The sequence below is a fragment of the Humulus lupulus genome, chromosome 4, assembly GCF_963169125.1.
Source record: "Humulus lupulus chromosome 4, drHumLupu1.1, whole genome shotgun sequence".
NCBI lineage: Eukaryota > Viridiplantae > Streptophyta > Magnoliopsida > Rosales > Cannabaceae > Humulus > Humulus lupulus.
Genome location: NC_084796.1, coordinates 143,861,056 through 143,881,507, shown reverse-complemented (window position 1 = coordinate 143,881,507; position 20,452 = coordinate 143,861,056). Strand labels below are relative to the sequence as shown.

Here is a 20,452-nt window from a genome sequence, read left to right as displayed (position 1 = left end):
ATCAACAAGTGATTGGATCCATATTAACTCAGCAGTCGCAGCAGCTAACGCACGGTACTCAGATTCGGTACTTGACCGGGCTGTAACAGTCTGCTTTTTCGAAGACCAGCTAATCAAATTTCCTCCAAGCATAATGGCATACCCCGAAGTGGACTTTCTATCGTCTGGACACCCTGCTCAATCTGCGTCTGTAAAAGCCTGAATATCAAGACGACTGGTTGGTTTGAAATGTAAACCAAGTGTTGAAGTGCCAGTTAGATATCTTAGAACTCTCTTGCAGGCCGTCCAATGAGTAGTGGTGGGAGCTTTTAGGTACTGGCTCAATCTATTAACAGCAAAGGAAATATCAGGGCGCGTCATGGTTAAGTACTGAAGGGCACCTACAACACTTCGATAGATGGTTGGATTAGCAAGTGGAGTCCCTGAAGAGGATGTTATTTTAATATTGGGGCACATTGGTGTAGGTTGAGGAGAGGCATCATTCATACGTGTTTTAGCCAGAAGATCACGTATATACTTGGTCTGAGTAAGATGAATACCAGTTGCATCACGAGTAACTTCAAATCCCAGAAAGTAATGCACTTGCCCGAGAACTTTCAAAGCAAACTGAACATTGAGATCAGTAATGAGTCGATGTATCTGCGCAGCATCATCACCTGTTATGAGGATATCGTCGACATATACCAGAACTAGGAGTCTATTGCCACCTTTGTTGAGGAAAAACAAACTTGTATCTGCTACTGAGTTGGTGAGGCCCCATCTAATTAGTGCCTGTTTCAAACGATCAAACCAGGCCCTGGGGGCCTGTTTGAGTCCATAAATTGCCTTATTGAGCCTGCAAACATGGGAGGGAAATTGGTCACTTTCAAAACCTTGGGGCTGCTGCATGTAGACTGTCTCTTGTAGTGAACCATTGAGAAACGCATTGTTTATGTCGATCTGCTGGATTGGCCAGTTGTAAGCAGCTGCTAGTGTGAAGATGACTCTGATGGTGCAAGGTTTGATCACTGGACTGTATGTCTCGAAGAAGTCAATCCCAGGGGTCTGCTGAAAGCCTTTGGCAACTAACCTCGCCTTGTACCGATTGATGGTGCCATCTGCATTGAATTTTGTCTTGAAAATCCACTTGTTATTGATAACAGCCATATCTGATGAGTAAGGAACAAGGCACCACGTGTTGTTCTTCACAAGGGCCTGATACTCCACTTGCATTGCCTGTCTCCAATTGGGGTTAGTAATAGCATCTTTGAAAGATGTTGGTTCAAGATCTGTTAAAAGATTAGCAACAAAAGTCCTTGGTTTAAGATGACCAGTTTTAGATCTTGTTACCATTGCATGACCCTTTTGAATTTGAGGAGGAATAGGCATAGAGATATGAATGTCTGATATTGGAATGTAAGGAGGTGAGCTATCTGTACTGGGTTCGGATTGAGAGGTGTTGGGAGTATCAGTGGATAAAGAAATGGCAGGAATATCATTTGTTATATTAGGCTGAACAGGACTGTGATGTGGGGTCAATGGAATTGGTGCTGGGGGCTGAGTTGGTTTAGGAATGGTTGGTATCCTATATGATTTAGAATCTATGTTTGGGGAAGTAGTGGAGGTACTTGGTGACACAGGAGTGAACAAAGATTGATATGGGAATTCTGACTCATTAAAGGTGACACTGCGAGCTATGTAAACTCGGCCAGAGGGGTGAAGACACTTGTAACCTTGATGATAGGGACTTTAACCAATGAAGATGCACTTAGATGATCTGAAAGACACTTTATGTTGTTGATAGAGTCAAAGTAAGGGAAAACAGGAGCAGCCAAATGTTTTGAGTAGATTGTAATCGGGTTTGATGTGATGTAAGGTTTCATAAGGTGATATGAGGTTGAGGGTTGGGGTGGGTAATCGATTGATTAGGTAGGCTGCTGAGGAAAAGGCTTCGAACCAGAATGACAAGGGCATGTTTGATTGAGATAAAAGGGTGAGGCCAATGTCCACTACATGTCTGTGTTTTCTTTCTATGTTTCCTTGTTGTTGGTGAGTATGAGCACATGAATTTCTTCTACGGATACCTAAGGTAGTGAAGAGATCATAAAGGGGTTTATACTCTGTACCAAGGTCAGTTTGTATGCTTTTAATTTTTGTGTTAAAGTGTCTTTCAATAAAGGAGTTATAGTGCTTGAAAATAACCGAAACTTCAGATTTTTGCTGCATGGGATAAATCCAAAGATAACGAGTGAAATCATCAAGAAAACTGATATAATATTTGTAGCCATGCATTGTGGGATAAAAGGAGGGACCCCAAACATCTGAGTGTATAAGCTCAAAAGGAGAACTTGTATTATTAGAGGTAGTTTTGAAACTAAATTGATGTAACTTGCCAACTTGGCAAGCATCACAGAAAGGAATTTTATCACATTTAGTATTAGGACTTACAAAAGATAGTGCTGTACTTAAGATGGGAAGAGAGGGATGTCCTAATCTACGGTGCCAAACAGAGGCAACTTGGGTTTTGTCATAGACAACATTACTAGTTGTAGTACAATTGAAAGCATGAAAAGGAGTACACTTTGAGGTGGCTTGACCAGACTTGGATGCGGATGCAGTAGTGCTATCAGATGGTTGAACATCAAGAGTATAGAGTCCCTCATGAAGAGAACCCCGAAGAAGTACTTGGCTCGAACTCTTGTCCTTGACAAGGCAAGAAGTGGAATCAAACATTAGAATGACATTATTGTCCCGAGTGAACTGGGAAATACTTATGAGATTTTTGGTTAAAGTGGGTACATGCAAGATATCTTTTAGAATTTAGGACTTATTTGCTTTTAATGTAGAAACAGAATTTGAACCAATATGAGATATTGAAAGAGCATTACCATTGCCTACCATAACCTTGGCCTTGCCCTTGTAATCCACTTTGTCATGAAGTTGAGTTAGCTCAATGGACATGTGATTGGTCGCCCCACCATCAAGAAACCACGAACCTGGGGAGTCATCAGAGAAGTGAGCCTCGGATAGCATTGCTTGAGGAGAGTCTGTTTGTTTTGATGAGGGTGGTTCGATCGATGTGGGAGGGCCCGAGAAGTTGATGTCGAATCTATGGTAGCACTTCTGAACTGTATGTCCAACACGGCCACAGAGCTGACAAGAAACTCTATTTCCACGTCCTGAATATCTGCCATTATTGGATGGCCTGTTTCCGCGAGAAGCACCACGAGGAAACCTGTTAAACTGCCTGTTTTGACCCCGTAAAGAAAGACTAGAAAGATTAGCCTGGATATTATCAAGATTGGAGGCAGATAGTTGTTGGATGCGCATCTCATGACTGTGAAGACTGAATTGAACGTCTTGAAGAGTTAGAGGCTCCGATCGATTCGTCAAATGGACAATGGTTGCTTCGAATTCTTGGCCAAGTCCTCCGAGTATGTAGAGGCACAAGCTGTCGTCTGAGATTGGTTCTCCTGCTTCAGCCAAGGTATCTGCAAGTTGTTTCATCTTTAGAATGTACTCGTCGACGGAGAGAGAGCCTTTCTTGGTGGATTGCAAGAGGCCTTTGATCTGGAGTACTCGGGCTTTAGATCGAGTAGCAAATAGGCGTGAAAATACGGTCCAGATCTCAGCCGCGGTTTGACATTGAACAACGTGACCCAGCATCGTTTCATGCACAGAATTCAACAACCAATGAAGTAGAAACTGATCAAAGCGATTCCAGAGATGATAAGCAGGGTTTGGATCGATAGTACCTGGAAGAAGTACCGGAAGTTGAGGAGTCGATCCAAGAAGGTAACCATCAAGATCGTACGCTCGTGTGGCAGCAAGAACAAGCGCTTTCCAGTATGAGTAGTTGTTGCGATCCAAGCGAACGGTGAGAGGAAGAAGTTGATTGCTAGGCAAAGCAACTGGATCTTGGTGGGCGATCAGCGGAGGTGGAGGGATTTGTCATGCATTGTCGGCTTCGGAATCGTTCGTTGCAGCAGACGCCATGGCCCTAGGGCTCTGGTACCATATAAGAGCTCGAAGAAACTTGAGAGAGATTTTGAATGGAAATGAAAAACTGGAAATGAATGAAAATGAGCTTGATTCTTTTATCTGGAGCTCATGATATTTGTAGATGAATAAAGCGAAGCTCAAGGTGAGCTGTTACAACAAACTCAGTGCAAGAAGCACTTGACGTCATGCATGGGACTGCATGTAATTGAATAACAGAAAAATGAAGTCGTTATAACGACTGTAACTAACCAAAGCCAGCTAACTCGTCTAATACATTGGTTTCGTAATTAGATATTATATTTCTGTCGTGACTTAAACATCCAAGACGTGACAAAATATGATTGGGCTGTCACGGTTAAACATATGTATTATAGTATAATATAATATAATATTGTAAGTTGAGTTTGATCGAAGCAATAGAAATTAAATACGACCATGGTTTGTAGGAAGACTAGCTAGAGGTATAAGTTGACACGAAAATATATAAATAATATAATTTTGAGAGAGATACATTTGTTAAATTTAAACGGCTACAAATTCTTATTATATAATATATATATATATATATTTATAGTGAGAGAGAAATTTATTGGTAACTAACTACTGGTCAAGCCAAGGGCATGCACGAGTGAACCTAACAATTATGGTAAGACTAGTAAGTAGGCCAAAAATATATAATAAACATAGAAAACATGACTTTGCACCACAAACTTTAATTATAATAATCTCACTCACTTCCTCAGTCCCACCAAATTCAAATTCCTTGGCATCTCTCTCTAGATAATAGCCACTTTAGTGTCACTTTCGCCATATCTCTCTCTATAGTAACTCTCTCAATAAATATTATTGTCGTGGGGAGAAAAGCTTATATTATTTATATATATACGTCCATATACCATTGTTGGTTCCACAAGTGTTAAGAATTAGGAGGAAATATATAGTAGCTAGAAATAATAGTAAAGAGCATGTCTAAGTCATCAGTTCCAGTAGTTCATTTGGAGGGCGGTCCCACCATGATCGTCGGGTCTACAGGGTTCATAGGGCGGTTTGTGGCGGAAGCATGCCTTGAGTCTGGGCTGATCCCTACGTATCTTCTAGTAAGGCCGAGCCCAAACTCCCCTCCTTCCAAGGCTGCCACAATCAACTTCCTCCAAAATAAAGGAGCTACTATTATTCACGTACGTATATATATAATATGTTACACAGTATGTAGTACTAGTACTACTACTACTACTAATGTGGTTTTTATATACGTGATGTGTGAACGTGGAACATTATATACAACTTGTAATTATTGCTTTTCTTTATATATATATATATATATATATATATTTATAGAGAGAGAAAGAGAGAGAGTTAATTTCTAATATTATGTACGTACGTACGTAAAGCAACTACATGAGCTGGTACTCTTTATTATTACTTGTGTTTACGTACTGTATTAAGTGTCTACGTGTATTTGAATCTATATATACATGTATACAGGGTTGCATTAAGGACCAAAAATTGATGGAGAAAATTCTGAAGGAGTACAAGATTGAAGTTGTGATATCAACTATTGGTGGTGGAGGTATTTTGGACCAGCTCATTTTGGTGGATGCTATTAAAGCTGTCGGCACTGTCAAGGTTTGTTCCTTAATTTGTTTTTAATTGTATATAATATATATATATATATATACACACAACACATTGTGACTACAATTGACTAATTGTATTTTTAGTCAATAATTTAAATTTTTTTTAAATAATAAACTAATACTAATGTACAAAAAGTAAAACATGGTACCCCATATCAGTCTATCTATAATATATTTTTTATATATATGGGATTGTAGTGATTGATTATTATTATCACTAGCCATCAAACATACAGTTTTTTTATTATTATTTTACGGTCTCTAAAAGTTTTTTTTTTTTAAATATACTGTTTTGAATTTTTAAAATAAAATATTTCAAGTTTTTTTAAACTATATATTAAAATATGGTTTCTTAATTATCTTATACCAAAGATACTACATACATATACTACTAACTAGGGACAAGCAGGGCTTGGGCCTAAGGGGCCAGGCCCTTAGCCTAACGACCCATTTTTTTTTAAAATTTCTTTGAAAAATACCATAATTTTTTAGAAATTTTTTACAAAAGGGCCCATAATCCACAATTTTTCCTAGGGCCCAAAACTCTTCAGGACCAACCTTGGGTCGAAGCAACCTGCAATGCACGTTTACTTAGTTTTAAAGTTGTAAACATTGTTTATAATTTTAATAAAATCAAATTTGCTGTTTTTCTAAATATATACATATATAATAGAATGAATTATAGTTATATAGTATATATAAATATTTATACCAATAATCTCTGCATATATGACATCTAAACATAACGTTGATATAGATATATATTTACATTACTACATGACATATATATAAAATACAATAATATTTTTTAAAAAAATTAATAATATAGAAATAAAATAAGAATAGAAAAAATCATGGTGTAGATAGTAGTATATATGCATTAACTATTTTTAGTTTCTAATATATCTCATAATGTTCTTTGGTGAAGAAAAAGAGCTACAATCACTTGATAAAAAACAAACTATTAAACAAATTTATAAGATAAAAAATGTCTTTATTATTTTTAAATAAATATGATTTAATTATTTAAATTATCATAAAATATCTTTATAATATCATATTTTAATTAATTAATTAATTAATTTTTTGTTTAAGTTTATGTTTGTTCTAGTTTTTGAATTTTGCATGAAACAAAAGATTATATATTATATGTTTAATATAATATTAAATTTAAGTTTAATTAAATTTTATTTAAGTTAAAAAAAATGTATGGTTTTATTATTTTTAAATAATTATCATTGTAAAATATCTCAAAAATATCATATTTTAATTTGTTTAATTATTTATTTATTTTATTTTATTTAAGTGTAAGTCATGTTTACAATCTACCGTTAAATATAAGAATATTTAGTTAAAGTTAGTGAAAAATAAAATAAAAAATTGTTAAAACCAAAAATTCCATTAAATATATATATTATGTTATTTTTTAATAAAAAGTAGTGTTAATATAATCTTCCATAATAAAAATAGAAAAATAGTAATATCAATATATTGTGTACGATGTGTTTTCATATTTATATATTAAAATCTAAGGAATAATGTTCTCGTCCACAAACGTCCATTTCTTTCGAATATTTCACCTTATCCACTTTTGTGCTTCATTTTTTTTTTAGTGCGGTCTCTTTCCGAGATATAAATAAATATCTAATTCTAAATTTCTAATAGAACTATCACCACGTGTTTTAATTTAATATTAATGTATTAAAATAAAAATAAAAAAAGTAAAATTTTGCTTTGAGTATATGTCCAAAGTTTTTTATGATAAAATGAACAGGACACAGGTTTTTGGTGTATCTATACTAATATAATAAATGCTACCATTAAAAAAAGTACTAATATAATAAAAGATGTAAAATAGACTCATTTATATAAATATTAATTAAACTAAAATATGCTTAACTCATGTCCAAATATTGTGTGTGTGTGTTTTTTTTAAATAAACAATATTCATTTAGAAAGAAAAAAAAAACACACACACATACAACTTGTTTTTTCACTCAACTTTTAAAATAAAAATGATATGAGAAAACAGAGAAACTAATCAATTTGAAAAAGCAGGTTGATTGATAAAACTTGGACTTAATCAATTAAAGTATGGATTTTAATATAGGGCACTTATGGATTTTAGTACATTGAAAATTGATAAACAGAGATTTCTACCATCGGAGTTTGGGCACGACGTAGACAGAGCTGATCCGGTGGAGCCAGGACTAGGTATGTACATTGAGAAAAGAAGGGTGAGAAGGGCAGTAGAGGAAGCTGGAATCCCCTACACCTACATTTGCTGCAACTCCATTGTTGCTTGGCCCTACCACCACAACACTCATCCTGCGGATCTTCTCCCACCGTTGGATGAGTTCCTTATCTACGGTGATGGAACTGTCAAAGGTCAGCGGATAGTAACAACTATTAATTTGCCTTAATTATTAATTATCCCAATAGTATTAGTATTTGTATTATTGTTTTAATTTTTGACTTCAACAATACCACTACTTGAAATAAGCAATGAATAAAGGTTTAGGTTACTAAATAACACAAATTAACCTCAACATTAGAAATAAATAAGTGTGGTTATATATGCATAGGCAGGGGGTGAAGTCACAAATGGCATGGACGACGAGTGTGGGTTGTCATCATCAAGAAAAAAAGTGTTATTATTATTGTTATAAATTTTGACATGTATATAAAACTTGGTCATATAATATTTACATGCATGCAGCTTATTTTGTGGCGGGTTGTGACATTGGAAAATTTACAATAAAAGCAATGAATGATGTTAGAACAGTAAAGAAAGGTGTTCATTTTCGACCCCCTAGCAACTTGTTTAATATCAACGATCTTGCATCTTTGTGGGAAACAAAAATTGGACGCACTCTCCCCAGAATCGTTATGACAGAGGATGATCTTCTTACCGCTGCTAAAGGTGATCATGATCTTCATTATTAATTATAATTCAATTTATACTACTCGTTGATTGTTGTTGGCATAATTAAATTAAACTAAACATAATTTTGTTTGTGTTGTTTGTAACTGTGCAGTATTACCTGTTCCAGCAAACATTGTTGCATCATTCACTCATGACATTTTCATCAAGGGCTGTCAAATTAGTTACTCCTTGGACAAGCCTTCCGATGAGGAAGTCTGCGCTCTCTACCCAGAAACACCGTTTCAGTCAATCGACCGCTGCTTTGACGAATTTGTGAGCAAGATCCTGGCTAATAAGGCAACTCCCAACCCAACAGGAAAAGATGGTGTTCTTGTTGTTACACCTCCTGAACCAAGACGACAAGTCATAACAGCATGATATCATATATATATTTATAATTATTTATTAGTTTAGAATAATATTAATTAGAAAAGTATGCATGTCGACGAGAACTGTATTGTTAAATAATAATAATAAAAGCCAGTATCAACTTCGTTGATTCTGACGTGATCACAAGTTTTTTGTTGTTGCTACACATTTTTATTTTTATTTTTAATGTTTAGAATTGCTATATATATATATGGTTATTTAGACCTGGTTTTAACATGTAACATTTTTTTTTCGTTATTACAAAACTTAATCTAGCGTTTTGAGTTCGAGATTAACTACTAATGATAATTATTGTAATAAAATTACTTAATTGGTCATCTCAAATTCTAATTTGCCACTTGTATATGAAGATAATAACACTTTTGACCAAAATATTAAGCCATCAATCAGAGTCACGTAATCATCATACACACTTCACATGTTATAAACTAAAACAAAAAACAAAAAAGGCTTTCCTATTCATCCGATGAATGTATTCCTTTGGCAAGTGACACCTAAGTACTTTATTGTCTTCTATAAAAGTACTTTTTACTTTCTACTTCTAAATGGCCTTCCTTTTGACGGCAACAGTAACTTTTTTTTTCTCTAGATCTTGAGATTTGGCTACTTTGTTTTTGCAACAATAACTGTGGCCCAATTTCTGTTTTTCTTTTCTTTTTGCTCCAAATATACATTAATTTTTCTTATGTGTTCTGGATTTGCATTTTGTTAGTTGTGCTTTTAATTGATCACATACCCCAAACAACAAAACTCTATTTTAAGTTGAAGAACAAAATGATTTAGTTGTTTGGAGATGCAAATTTGAGATTTTTATTCGTTTGTTGGATAAGTGAGTTCATGATATGGATGCGTATTCTTTTTTTTCTTTCAATAATTTTAATTTCAATCCTCTGGAAAAGTGAAATTTTCAAGCCGGCTCAACATCGTTTTTGTAAAAGAAAAATTGTAATGCCCCACGTCACTATTGTTGCTTCCTGGAATGACGACTGTCCCTGCAAACCAACACGAGTCTTTCCAGCATGCTTTGTCTTCGCTCGCACGCTTCCTGAGAAAACTTTCCAGGAGGTCACCCATCATGAGACTACTCCATGTCAAGCACGCTTAACTTTGGAGTTCTCAAGTGATGGCTACCGAAAAGAAGATGCATCTTGTTGGCATAGGTAGTACTAATCAATTCATCTAAGTCATTTTCAACTGTGCAGTCTCATACATACATAGTCTTAGAATCATCACACTTGACCTTCCCCAAGCGATGTGGGATTGCACAGCTTTTACCCGGTCTTTCCCCCTGCAGATCACGGGAATCTGACTGTCACAAAAATGATAGAGTAAATTTAGAGACGTGATTTATCATTAATGATTTCTTAAAATATTTACATTTGTACACAAATTTATAACAATTGGTACAATTGTACATTTGCTTAGTTTTATTTAAAAAAAATTATTTATTATTTTTTTATGTTTTTAAGATTCCCATATAAATTTTAAATAAATAAAAAATATTATCTATAAAAGAATAACATAAACATATTAAAAGAAAAATTAAACCAAAACATTGTCTATGTTTTTTTTTTAATAAAAATAACAATATGATAGTCTTTTAGATCACAAACTACCATATTCGAGGTACAAATTCATGATATTATTTAAAGCACACATTAAAGATTGGAGATGAATGTTGTTTATTCGTGATAGAAGAGAATTGTTATTCTAAAACATACATTAATGATTGGAGAATAATCTTGTTTATTCTTAATAGAAAATAATTGTTATTCTAATTTCTTATGTGGTTACACAATCATACTATTTGATATTTGTACATATACAATACCTACAAGGGCAGACCTAGCTTAGGACTAGCTGGGGCTATAAAAAAAAAATTTAAATTAACAATTGGTCAAGAAACAAAAAAAAACTATTGTGACCGAATTGAGATTCAACTCGTGCACCGCTAAAGGAAAGAGAGTCAACTTTGTCATCCTTCCAATGACTTTGTTTGTTATAAATGATTACAATTAATATTTTATTCTATGTAAACATGTTCCCATCAGCTAAAAAATGAAAATTACAAAATTCCACATTGTTTTTAGAGTTAAATTTTCTTTAATTCTCATCTATATATGATAACTCTACAAAATAGAGTTATTTTACCATATTTTATATGCTAATTGTTGCTTAGTTCTTGAGTTTTTAATTAACTTATTAAGTTTTTATGTAATTTTTAATTTATTAGTCTTATTGTAGTTTTATAGATTTTTATATGTTTTTATAGATATTTTATTATAATATGTTGTAATTTAATTATATGAAATTTGTATTGTTAAGTTAGAAGTTAAAAGTGTAATTCTTTTGAACTTAAATGCTATATTAAATTAAATTATAATCAATATTTTCAAATAATTAATATGATTTATTTATAATTGAAAAGATTTGATTGTTATTTAATTTAATTTTTTTATGGTGTAGGAATTATGTTGTATCTTTGTTGTGTTTGAAAAATAAAGAGAAAGAAAGAAGTTTGGCATTTGTGAAGAAGAAATAGAAAAAATTGGCACAAGGCCTTTCTCCTTCAGCAGCCCACCAAGGCCCGAAGCCCAGGCCCACGCCAGCCTTCAGCCTTCAGCAGTTCCCCAGCCTCCATTCGGCCACGCCAGCTGTCACCCAAGCTTCTCCTCAGCCTTCACATGCGCCAGTGCACAAAGCACTTCCTAGCCATCACGCCATTTTCAAGCAGCCCAATTGGGCCTCCAAACCATCATGCCAAGCACCAAATTCTGCCTAGCCAAGACCACCGTGGGCCTGTCCCCTTGTCCAACCCAACCGGCCCAGGTCCCCAGCTCGCCCAGCAGGCCCCAAAGCCTCTCAGCCGCCTGTCACTGCCGTACAAACACCTCTTGAGCCCATAAATTTTCTCATTGTCCCCTTGTCTAAAATGCCACCTTTTTACTCATTTTCTACATACTTTTTACCCCAAAATCATCATCACTCCTACAATTTACCCCTATTTACCATATTATTATTAATTTAATCAATTTACTTAATTTAAATTGATTATTTTAATAATCTCATTTTGGCTATAAATAAGGGTTTTGAAGACCATTTTTGGAGTGCTTAATGTTTTGGTTACCATCTTTTTCTCTCTACCATTCTCTCTTCCATTTGGGTTTTTCAAGAGCATTTTGCAAGTATGTATGTCATTTATTTTGTAACTTCTACTCTAGTTATGTGCTTCTAATCTTTTTCATAAGATTATTAAGATCATGATGAAGCAACTTGTAACTAGGTAATATTTATGTTGTATGTTGATTTCCCTTGTAATGCAACAAAGTCTATGGATTTTTCTTCTTCATATATTTCTTTCATCTTAAATATCTTGTATTTTAGATTGTTAGAACATATTTACACTTTGTTCTTCATTAGTGCATAAACATAATATTCTTTGTGTAAGATGTGTCATTAAATTGTACACATCCATGCTTAGAACAAAAATATTATGTTTTGCCTTATAAATAATGTTCATTGATTTATTTGTTATTTCATTAGATTGATTTACACTAAATGCTTTGAAATTATAATTTTGAAAAGTGAAGAAAAATCCTATCTTTTTATAGAAATTTGTGTTTAAAATTATAAATCTTTTTAGAAAATGATAGTTTAAATTATTTTAACTATCACTAAAAACTTGGGAATCAATATACTAATAAATATTATTAAACTTACATTTTGTGGATTCTATTATCTTAATAATCTTTTCTTTTAACACTTATTGTCAAATCATTATTGGTTTATTTTCATTCTCTTAAATAGCTTTATTTTTCAATCTTTCATTTTATGTTCATAATATTAAAACTCATCAATCTTTGGAACTAGGTTAGAATTTATTACTTTTGATTTAAAATAGTTTTCTTTTTTATTTTAGACAACTCCTTTGGGTTCGACCTCATGCTTACACGAAAACTATTCTATAAATACGATTCGTGCGCTTGCGAGTATAAATATTTAAACATACCCGTTTTTGGTTCATCAAGTTTTTGGCGCCGTTGCCGGGGAGTTGCAATGAAGAGAAACCAAATTTATCTCAAGGTTAGTAAATTCTTCTACTAGTTATTTTATTTTTTTGCACTTAAAAAAAAAACTAAAAATATATATATATATACATATCTATAAAATCTAAAAAAAAAAAAAAAGATAAAAAGAAAATTTGGGACGGTTCAACCACCCATAAAAAAAATATATATACTTATATTTCTATATTTATTGTTTTTTTTAGTTGACGGCACTTGTGCCTCCTATCTATCCTTTTAATTTTTATAGTCGATGGCACTTGTGCCTCCTAATTTTGTTGTAATTTTATTTCTTTTATATTTTTGTTAGTTGACGGCACTTGTGCCTCCTAACATTTGTTGTAATTTTCTTTATTTATTTTGTTGTATTTTTATTTTATTTAATTTCGGCAAATTACTAGTTGATGGCAATTTTGCCTCCTAGCTAGTTGATGGCAATTTTGCCTCCTAGTCCTCTATCTTATGTTTGAGTTGATGGCACTTGTGCCTCCTAGTTTTTACCTTAATTTTGTTATGGTTGATGGCATTCTATGCCTCCCTACTCTTGCCTAAATTTTAGTATTTTTTTTATTTTTGCCTTATTTTTCTTTGTCTTCTATAATATTTTAGTGTAATTTTGTGAAAAATACTTGAAAAAAAAAAAAAGAGAAACCTAAATCTTGTCCTTTCACCATAAGCAATTTTTGCTTAAAGGAAATTTGAACAAAATTCCCATCCCCCTCTACTAATTAACCTCGGGGAGTTGTTAGTAGTGCGCGAGTAAGTGGAATCAAATAGGCCTGGGGACAAGTAAACCATAAGAATTATATTGTTGTGAAATCTCTAAAAATTATAAGTATGCTCTGTGGTTGCGGTTTTAACTGATCTTCCACATCAGAAAATTGCTTGTTTGAGATTATCCTTGTTGCCTTGTTTGTGGAAATTGTATGCATCATTGGGAACGTAACTCTAAAAAACGATTAGTAAAAAGACGTTTATCTTTGTTTGAAATTGAAAGTGTTAGTAAAAATTTGAGCATCATGGAACCTATTGCTAATCCTGTTGATGAAAATGTTGTGCCTGAAAAAACTTTGCTTGAATATTTTGCACCTATTTCATCTAATGCTCCTTCATGCATTGTTTTACCTACTACTTCTGCTACTCATTTTGAGCTTAAACCCGCAATCATTCAATTATTTCCATCTTTTTATGGGTTAGATAGAGAGGATCCTTACATGCATGTCAAAGATTTCTTAGAAATTTGCTCAACATTTAAATTTCAAAAAATTTCTGATGAGTCGGTCAAACTAAGATTGTTTCCTTTTTCATTAAAAGACAAATCAAAAGCTTGGTTAAATTCCCTTCCCACGGGGTCTATAACTACATGGGATCAACTTTATAATAAATTCTTGCTGAAATTTTTTCCTATGTCTAAAACTGATAGTCTAAGGAGAGAAATCTTCGAGTTTTTTCAAAAAGATAATGAAGAGTTTTATGAATGTTGGGAAAGATTTAAAGATTTATTATTAAAATGTCCTCATCATGGTTTTGAAAAATGGAGACTTGTAAAATATTTTTATGATGGTTTGACTCCCTCTAATCGTCAAATGATTCAATCTATGCATACTGGAAAAATTTTAAAATTTCAAGGACAAGAGGCGTGGGACGCCCTTGAAGATTTATCTATCAATTCACAACAATGGAATTATTTTGATCCTAGGTCTAGGTCAACTAATTCACCAAAAAGATGAGGAAGGTATGAAGTAAAAGAAGAATTAGACTTAAGAACATCTTTAGATAAATTAGCGAGAAAAGTAGAAGCTTTAGCCATAAGCCAAACTATAAACTCTCCAATACAACCAAGAAAAGATGTTTGTTCTATATGTTCTAATCCGTGCCATAATGCACAATCCTGTCCTTCCTACCAAGAAGCCTTTTCTGAGGAGGCCAATGCTCTTCATTCTTATGGGAAACCAAATGATAGTCCATTTTCGTCCACCTACAATCCAAATTGGAGAAACCATCCGAACTTTTCATGGAGACAAAACCAACCCCAAATGAATCAAGGGCACCAATACAACACACAAAACCAAGCTCATGCCCCACAAAATCAACCATATCCGCAACAAAGAAAACCTTCCTTAGAAGATACTTTACAACAATTTATGCAATCCACCCAACAAATCCTACAAAATCAATCTCAATCTATTACCAAACTCGAGACACAAGTAGGACAACTCGCCACTGCTTTAGCTGATAGAGAAAAAGGAACATTCCCTAGTCAACCTATCCCTAATCCAAAAGGTCAATATGAGATAGGAAAGTCTAGTCATAATGGAGAAGTCAAATCAATTTCAACTCTTAGGTCCGGAAAGAACATTGTCAAACCCGATTACATACCCGAGGTTGAAAACGAAAAAGAAAAAGAAAAGAGTCAGCCTTCTAGTTCTAATCTCAATAACTCATCAAACAAAGAAATTCCAATCCATCCTTTCATTCCAAAAGCCCCATTCCCACAAAGATTACTTCCAATTAAAAAAGGCGGCCAATATAATGACATCTTAGAAGTTTTTAAACAAGTTAGTATCAATATCCCTTTCTTAGATGCCATTAAACAAATTCCTGCCTACTCTAAATTTTTAAAGGATCTTTGTACTGTTAAAAGAAACACTAATGTTCCTAAAAAGGCGTTTTTAACTGAACAAGCTAGTTCCATTATTCAATATAAGAGTCTTGTTAAATATAAAGATCCTGGGTGTCCCACAATTTCATGCATTATTGGTGATCATTTTATTAACAAAGCTTTACTTGATTTGGGTGCTAGTGTAAATTTATTGCCTTATTCTGTTTATAAGCAACTTGGTCTTGGTGAGCTAAAACCTACCTCTATAACTCTTCAATTAGCCGATCGTTCTGTGAAAATTCCTAGAGACATTATAGAGGATGTTTTGATAAAAGTTGATAAATTTTATTTTCCTGTTGACTTCATTGTTCTTGATACTCAACCTGTGGAAAATATGCATGCTCAAATTCCTATCATTTTAGGTAGACCATTCTTAGCTACATCTAATGCAATCATAAATTGTCGTAATGGTGTTTTGAAATTGTCTTTTGGAAATATGACTGTTGAATTGAATGTTTTTAATGTTGCTAAATCTGTTGAGTGTGAAGAAGTGCATGAAGTTAACATGATAGATAGTATTTGTGAAGATGATGGAAATGACTTACTTGATTTTTGTGAAAAATACTTTGGTATGAACTTGCATATTGATGACTTTAATGATGATGTGAATGCTTTGCTAGAGTCTATACCCTTAAATGAAATCAAAGTTGAACCTTTTTCACCCTTATGTTATGTTCAATCAATTTCTGAGTCTCCAAAGTTAGACCTTAAACCTTTGCCAGAAAATTTAAAATATGCTTTTCTAGGAGAGTCTGAAACCTTACCTGTTATCATAGCATCCGCTTTAGATAAAGAACAAGAAGGTAAATTGTTAGATGTCCTTAGAAAACATAAAGAAGCCATAGGTTGGACCATTGGAGACATTAAAGGAATTAGCCCATCCATATGTATGCATAGAATCCATCTAGAAGAGAATGCTAAAACCTCTCGGGAATGTCAAAGAAGATTAAATCCAAATATGAAAGAAGTAGTTAGAGAAGAGGTCATAAAATTGTTAGACGTAGGTATCATTTACCCTATTTCTGATAGTCAATGGGTTAGTCCAGTTCAAGTTGTGCCTAAGAAGTCTGGGATCACAGTTGTTGAAAATGAGAAAAATGAATTAATCCCTACTAGAGTACAAACGGGGTGGAGAGTGTGCATAGATTATAGAAAGTTGAATAATGTTACTAGAAAAGATCATTTTCCATTACCTTTTATTGATCAAATGCTTGAACGATTAGCTGGCCATGCATATTATTGTTTTCTTGATGGGTATTCGGGATATAACCAAATCCCCATCGCCCCAGAAGATCAAGAAAAGACTACTTTTACATGCCCTTTTGGGACTTTTGCCTATCGTCGCATGCCTTTTGGATTATGTAATGCACCTGCGACTTTTCAAAGGTGTATGATTTCGATTTTTTCTGACATGGTTGAAAGATTTCTTGAAGTATTTATGGATGATTTTTCTGTGTTTGGTTCTTCCTTTGATGAATGTCTGCATCATCTTTCACTAGTTTTAATTCGTTGCAAAGAGAAAAACATTGTGCTTAACTGGGAAAAATGTCATTTTATGGTTAAAAAAGGAATTGTTTTAGGTCATGTAATCTCATCTGAGGGAATAGAAGTTGATAAAGCTAAAGTTGATCTTATTTCAAAACTTCCCCCACCTAAAACTGTGAAAGAAATTAGATCATTTTTAGGCCATGCCGGTTTTTATAGAAGATTTATAAAAGACTTTAGCAAAATTTCTCGGCCTTTATGCCATTTACTTGGAAAAGAAAATGTTTTTGTCTTTGATAATAATTGCCATGTTGCCTTTGAAAAATTAAAAAATGTGTTGACTACTGCACCCATTATTCGACCTCCTGATTGGAAAATACCTTTTGAAATAATGTGTGATGCTTCTGATTATGCTATAGGTGCTGTCTTAGGACAAAGACTTGAAAAAATACCTCATGTAATTTACTATGCTAGCAAAACTTTAAATGATGCTCAATTAAATTATTCCACAACCGAAAAAGAATTGCTTGCTGTTGTTTTTGCATTGGAGAAATTTAGATCTTATTTGTTAGGATCTAAAATTATTGTCTATTCTCATCATGCTGCATTAAAATATCTCTTATCGAAAAAAGATGCTAAGTCTCGTTTGATCCGTTGGATCCTGCTTTTACAAGAATTCGACTTAGAAATACGTGATAAAAAAGGATCTGAAAATGTTGTTGCTGATCATTTATCTAGACTAGTTGTTGAAACTATACATGATTCCACTCCTATCACTGAAACTTTTCCTGATGAACAATTGATGTATATTTCTTCATTACCTTGGTATGCTGATATTGCTAATTATTTGGTCACTAAAGAAATACCATCTCATTGGTCTAAGCATGATAAATCTAAATTTTATTCTGAGGTGAAAAAATTTATTTGGGATGATCCTTACTTGTTTAAATACTGCCCTGATCAAATAATTAGAAGAAGCATTCCAAACTGTGATCAATCTAAAATCATATCTTTTTGTCATGATCATGCATGTGGAGGACATTTTAGTGGTAAGAAAACAGCTGCTAAAGTTTTACAATGTGGTTTTTATTGGCCTACTATCTTTCATGATACATATGTTTATTGTAAAGCTTGTGAACGTTGCCAAAAATTAGGAAGTTTAACTAAAAGAAACATGATGCCTTTAAATCCTATTCTTATTATTGACATATTTGATGTTTGGGGCATTGATTTTATGGGACCATTTCCTAACTCTTTTGGTAATCTTTATATTCTTGTTGGAGTTGATTATGTGTCTAAATGGGTTGAAGCTATTGCATGCCACACTAATGACCACAAAGTTGTGCTTCGTTTTTTGAAAGAAAATATATTTTCCCGTTTTGGTTCACCACGTGCTATAATTAGTGATAACGGTACACACTTTTGTAATAGGCCATTTGAACATTTGATGAAACAATATGGCATTACGCATAAAGTCTCAACACCATATCACCCACAAACTAGTGGTCAAGTTGAAGTGTCTAATAGGGAAGTTAAGCACATTTTAGAAAAAACTGTGAATCCAACTAGGAAAGATTGGTCCTTAAGACTCACTGATGCATTATGGGTGTATCGTACCGCGTACAAAACACCCATTGGCATGTCACCCTACAGACTGGTGTATGGGAAGGCGTGCCACTTACCTGTTGAGTTAGAACATAGAGCCTTTTGGGCAATTAAGCAGTTAAACTTTTCTTTAGACAAGGCAGGTGAGAAACGAAAACTTCAACTAAATGAACTAGACGAAATTAGGAATGATGCATATGACTATTCAAAAAAGTATAAGGATCGCATGAAATTTTACCATGATAAAAATATTTTGAGAAAAGATTTTTATCCAGGTCAGAAAGTCCTTTTATACAACTCTCGTTTGCATTTATTCCCGGGAAAGTTACGCTCTAGGTGGTCCGGTCCTTACATTGTTCGTATTGTTTTTCCACATGGAGCTATTGAAATTGAAAATCCTAAAAATGGTGATATATTTAAAGTTAATGGACAAAAATTAAAACCATTTTTAGAATTAAAAACTGATGAAGTGGATGAGATACTCCTTGAGGACCCTGTTTACCATGCTCTTTGATTCTTGTGTGATCTTGATAACTTGTGTTTTATTTGTATTGTTGTTTTATGTGTGATTTAATTTTTGTTAGTTGTATCTTGTTCTCTCTTCGCAATGCACAATATCGAGGTACGACCATTCTAAACTTTACACTCTTGTCAATTTTAATTTATATTTATATTTTGACACATTGAGGACAATGCTTAAATTAAGTTTGGGGGTATCGAGTTTTATTGTGTTTGTTTTGTGTTTTATTTATGTTATTTATGTTTGCTGTGCATTGTTTTTAATGTTTTGTGTTTTATTTATGTTATTTATGTTTGTTTGAAAAAAAAAATATATGTTGTTGTTTTGTTAATTTTTTTTTTATTTGTTCATTTTCATAGAAATTCAAAAAAAAAAACAAAATTATTTTTAAAAAAAAATTTGGTGATATTTTTCATTTTCAATGATAAAAATTTTGATTGAGTTTGAAATTAATTCTCTTAAAAATATGAATAATTTTTAAGCTTTGTTTTTAATTATAGGGTCAATTTTGCTTGTAACAAAAATTACATTTTTCATAAGCACTCTTATTTCCTATAAGTTTATGTGAAAAATAATTTCAATGAAAACCTATTTTCTAAAAGCGAAATTGACAATTTAATTAATTACATAAGCTTAACTTTTATTCATAATAATTTTTTAGAATTATTTTCATTGTGCAATTTTTGGGAAAATCATTTTTATATCACCAATAAAAAATGTGTGTTTTAATTTTTCTTTTGCTCGAGGACTAGCAAAACTTTAAGTTTGGGGGTATGATAACTCTACAAAATAGAGTTATTTTACCATATTTTATATGCTAATTGTTGCTTAGTTCTTGAGTTTTTAATTAACTTATTAAGTTTTTATGTAATTTTTAATTTATTAGTCTTATTGTAGTTTTATAGATTTTTATATGTTTTTATAGATATTTTATTATAATATGTTGTAATTTAATTATATGAAATTTGTATTGTTAAGTTAGAAGTTAAAAGTGTAATTCTTTTGAACTTAAATGCTATATTAAATTAAATTATAATCAATATTTTCAAATAATTAATATGATTTATTTATAATTGAAAAGATTTGATTGTTATTTAATTTAATTTTTTTATGGTGTAGGAATTATGTTGTATCTTTGTTGTGTTTGAAAAATAAAGAGAAAGAAAGAAGTTTGGCATTTGT

General features: G+C 32.7%; 1 protein-coding gene and 1 non-coding gene across 2 annotated transcripts; one reads left to right on the top strand and one right to left on the bottom strand.

Annotated features, from left to right (window-relative positions):
* The first annotated feature begins 4,706 nt into the window (after nt 1-4,706).
* LOC133829206 (leucoanthocyanidin reductase-like) lies at nt 4,707-9,070 on the top strand. Its single transcript, XM_062259067.1, has 5 exons — nt 4,707-5,159; nt 5,467-5,607; nt 7,769-8,006; nt 8,338-8,541; nt 8,657-9,070. The coding sequence occupies exons 1-5, from the start codon at nt 4,947-4,949 to the stop codon at nt 8,920-8,922; spliced, it is 1,062 nt and encodes a 353-aa protein (XP_062115051.1). The 5' UTR covers nt 4,707-4,946; the 3' UTR covers nt 8,923-9,070.
* A 5,349-nt stretch (nt 9,071-14,419) lies between these two features.
* Nucleotides 14,420-14,526, bottom strand: LOC133833520 (small nucleolar RNA R71). The gene has a single exon (XR_009892896.1). It is a non-coding gene; the product is annotated as a small nucleolar RNA R71 (small nucleolar RNA).
* Nucleotides 14,527-20,452: the final 5,926 nt, after the last annotated feature.

Excerpts from the sequence above, each read along its gene's own strand:
- LOC133829206 (XM_062259067.1), top strand. The coding sequence starts at position 4,947 with ATGTCTAAGTCATCAGTTCCAGTAGTTCATTTGGAGGGCGGTCCCACC. Across the intron at positions 5,160-5,466 it reads AAGGAGCTACTATTATTCAC|GGTTGCATTAAGGACCAAAA; the intron begins GTACGTATATAT and ends ACATGTATACAG. Across the intron at positions 5,608-7,768 it reads AAGCTGTCGGCACTGTCAAG|AGATTTCTACCATCGGAGTT; the intron begins GTTTGTTCCTTA and ends ATTGATAAACAG.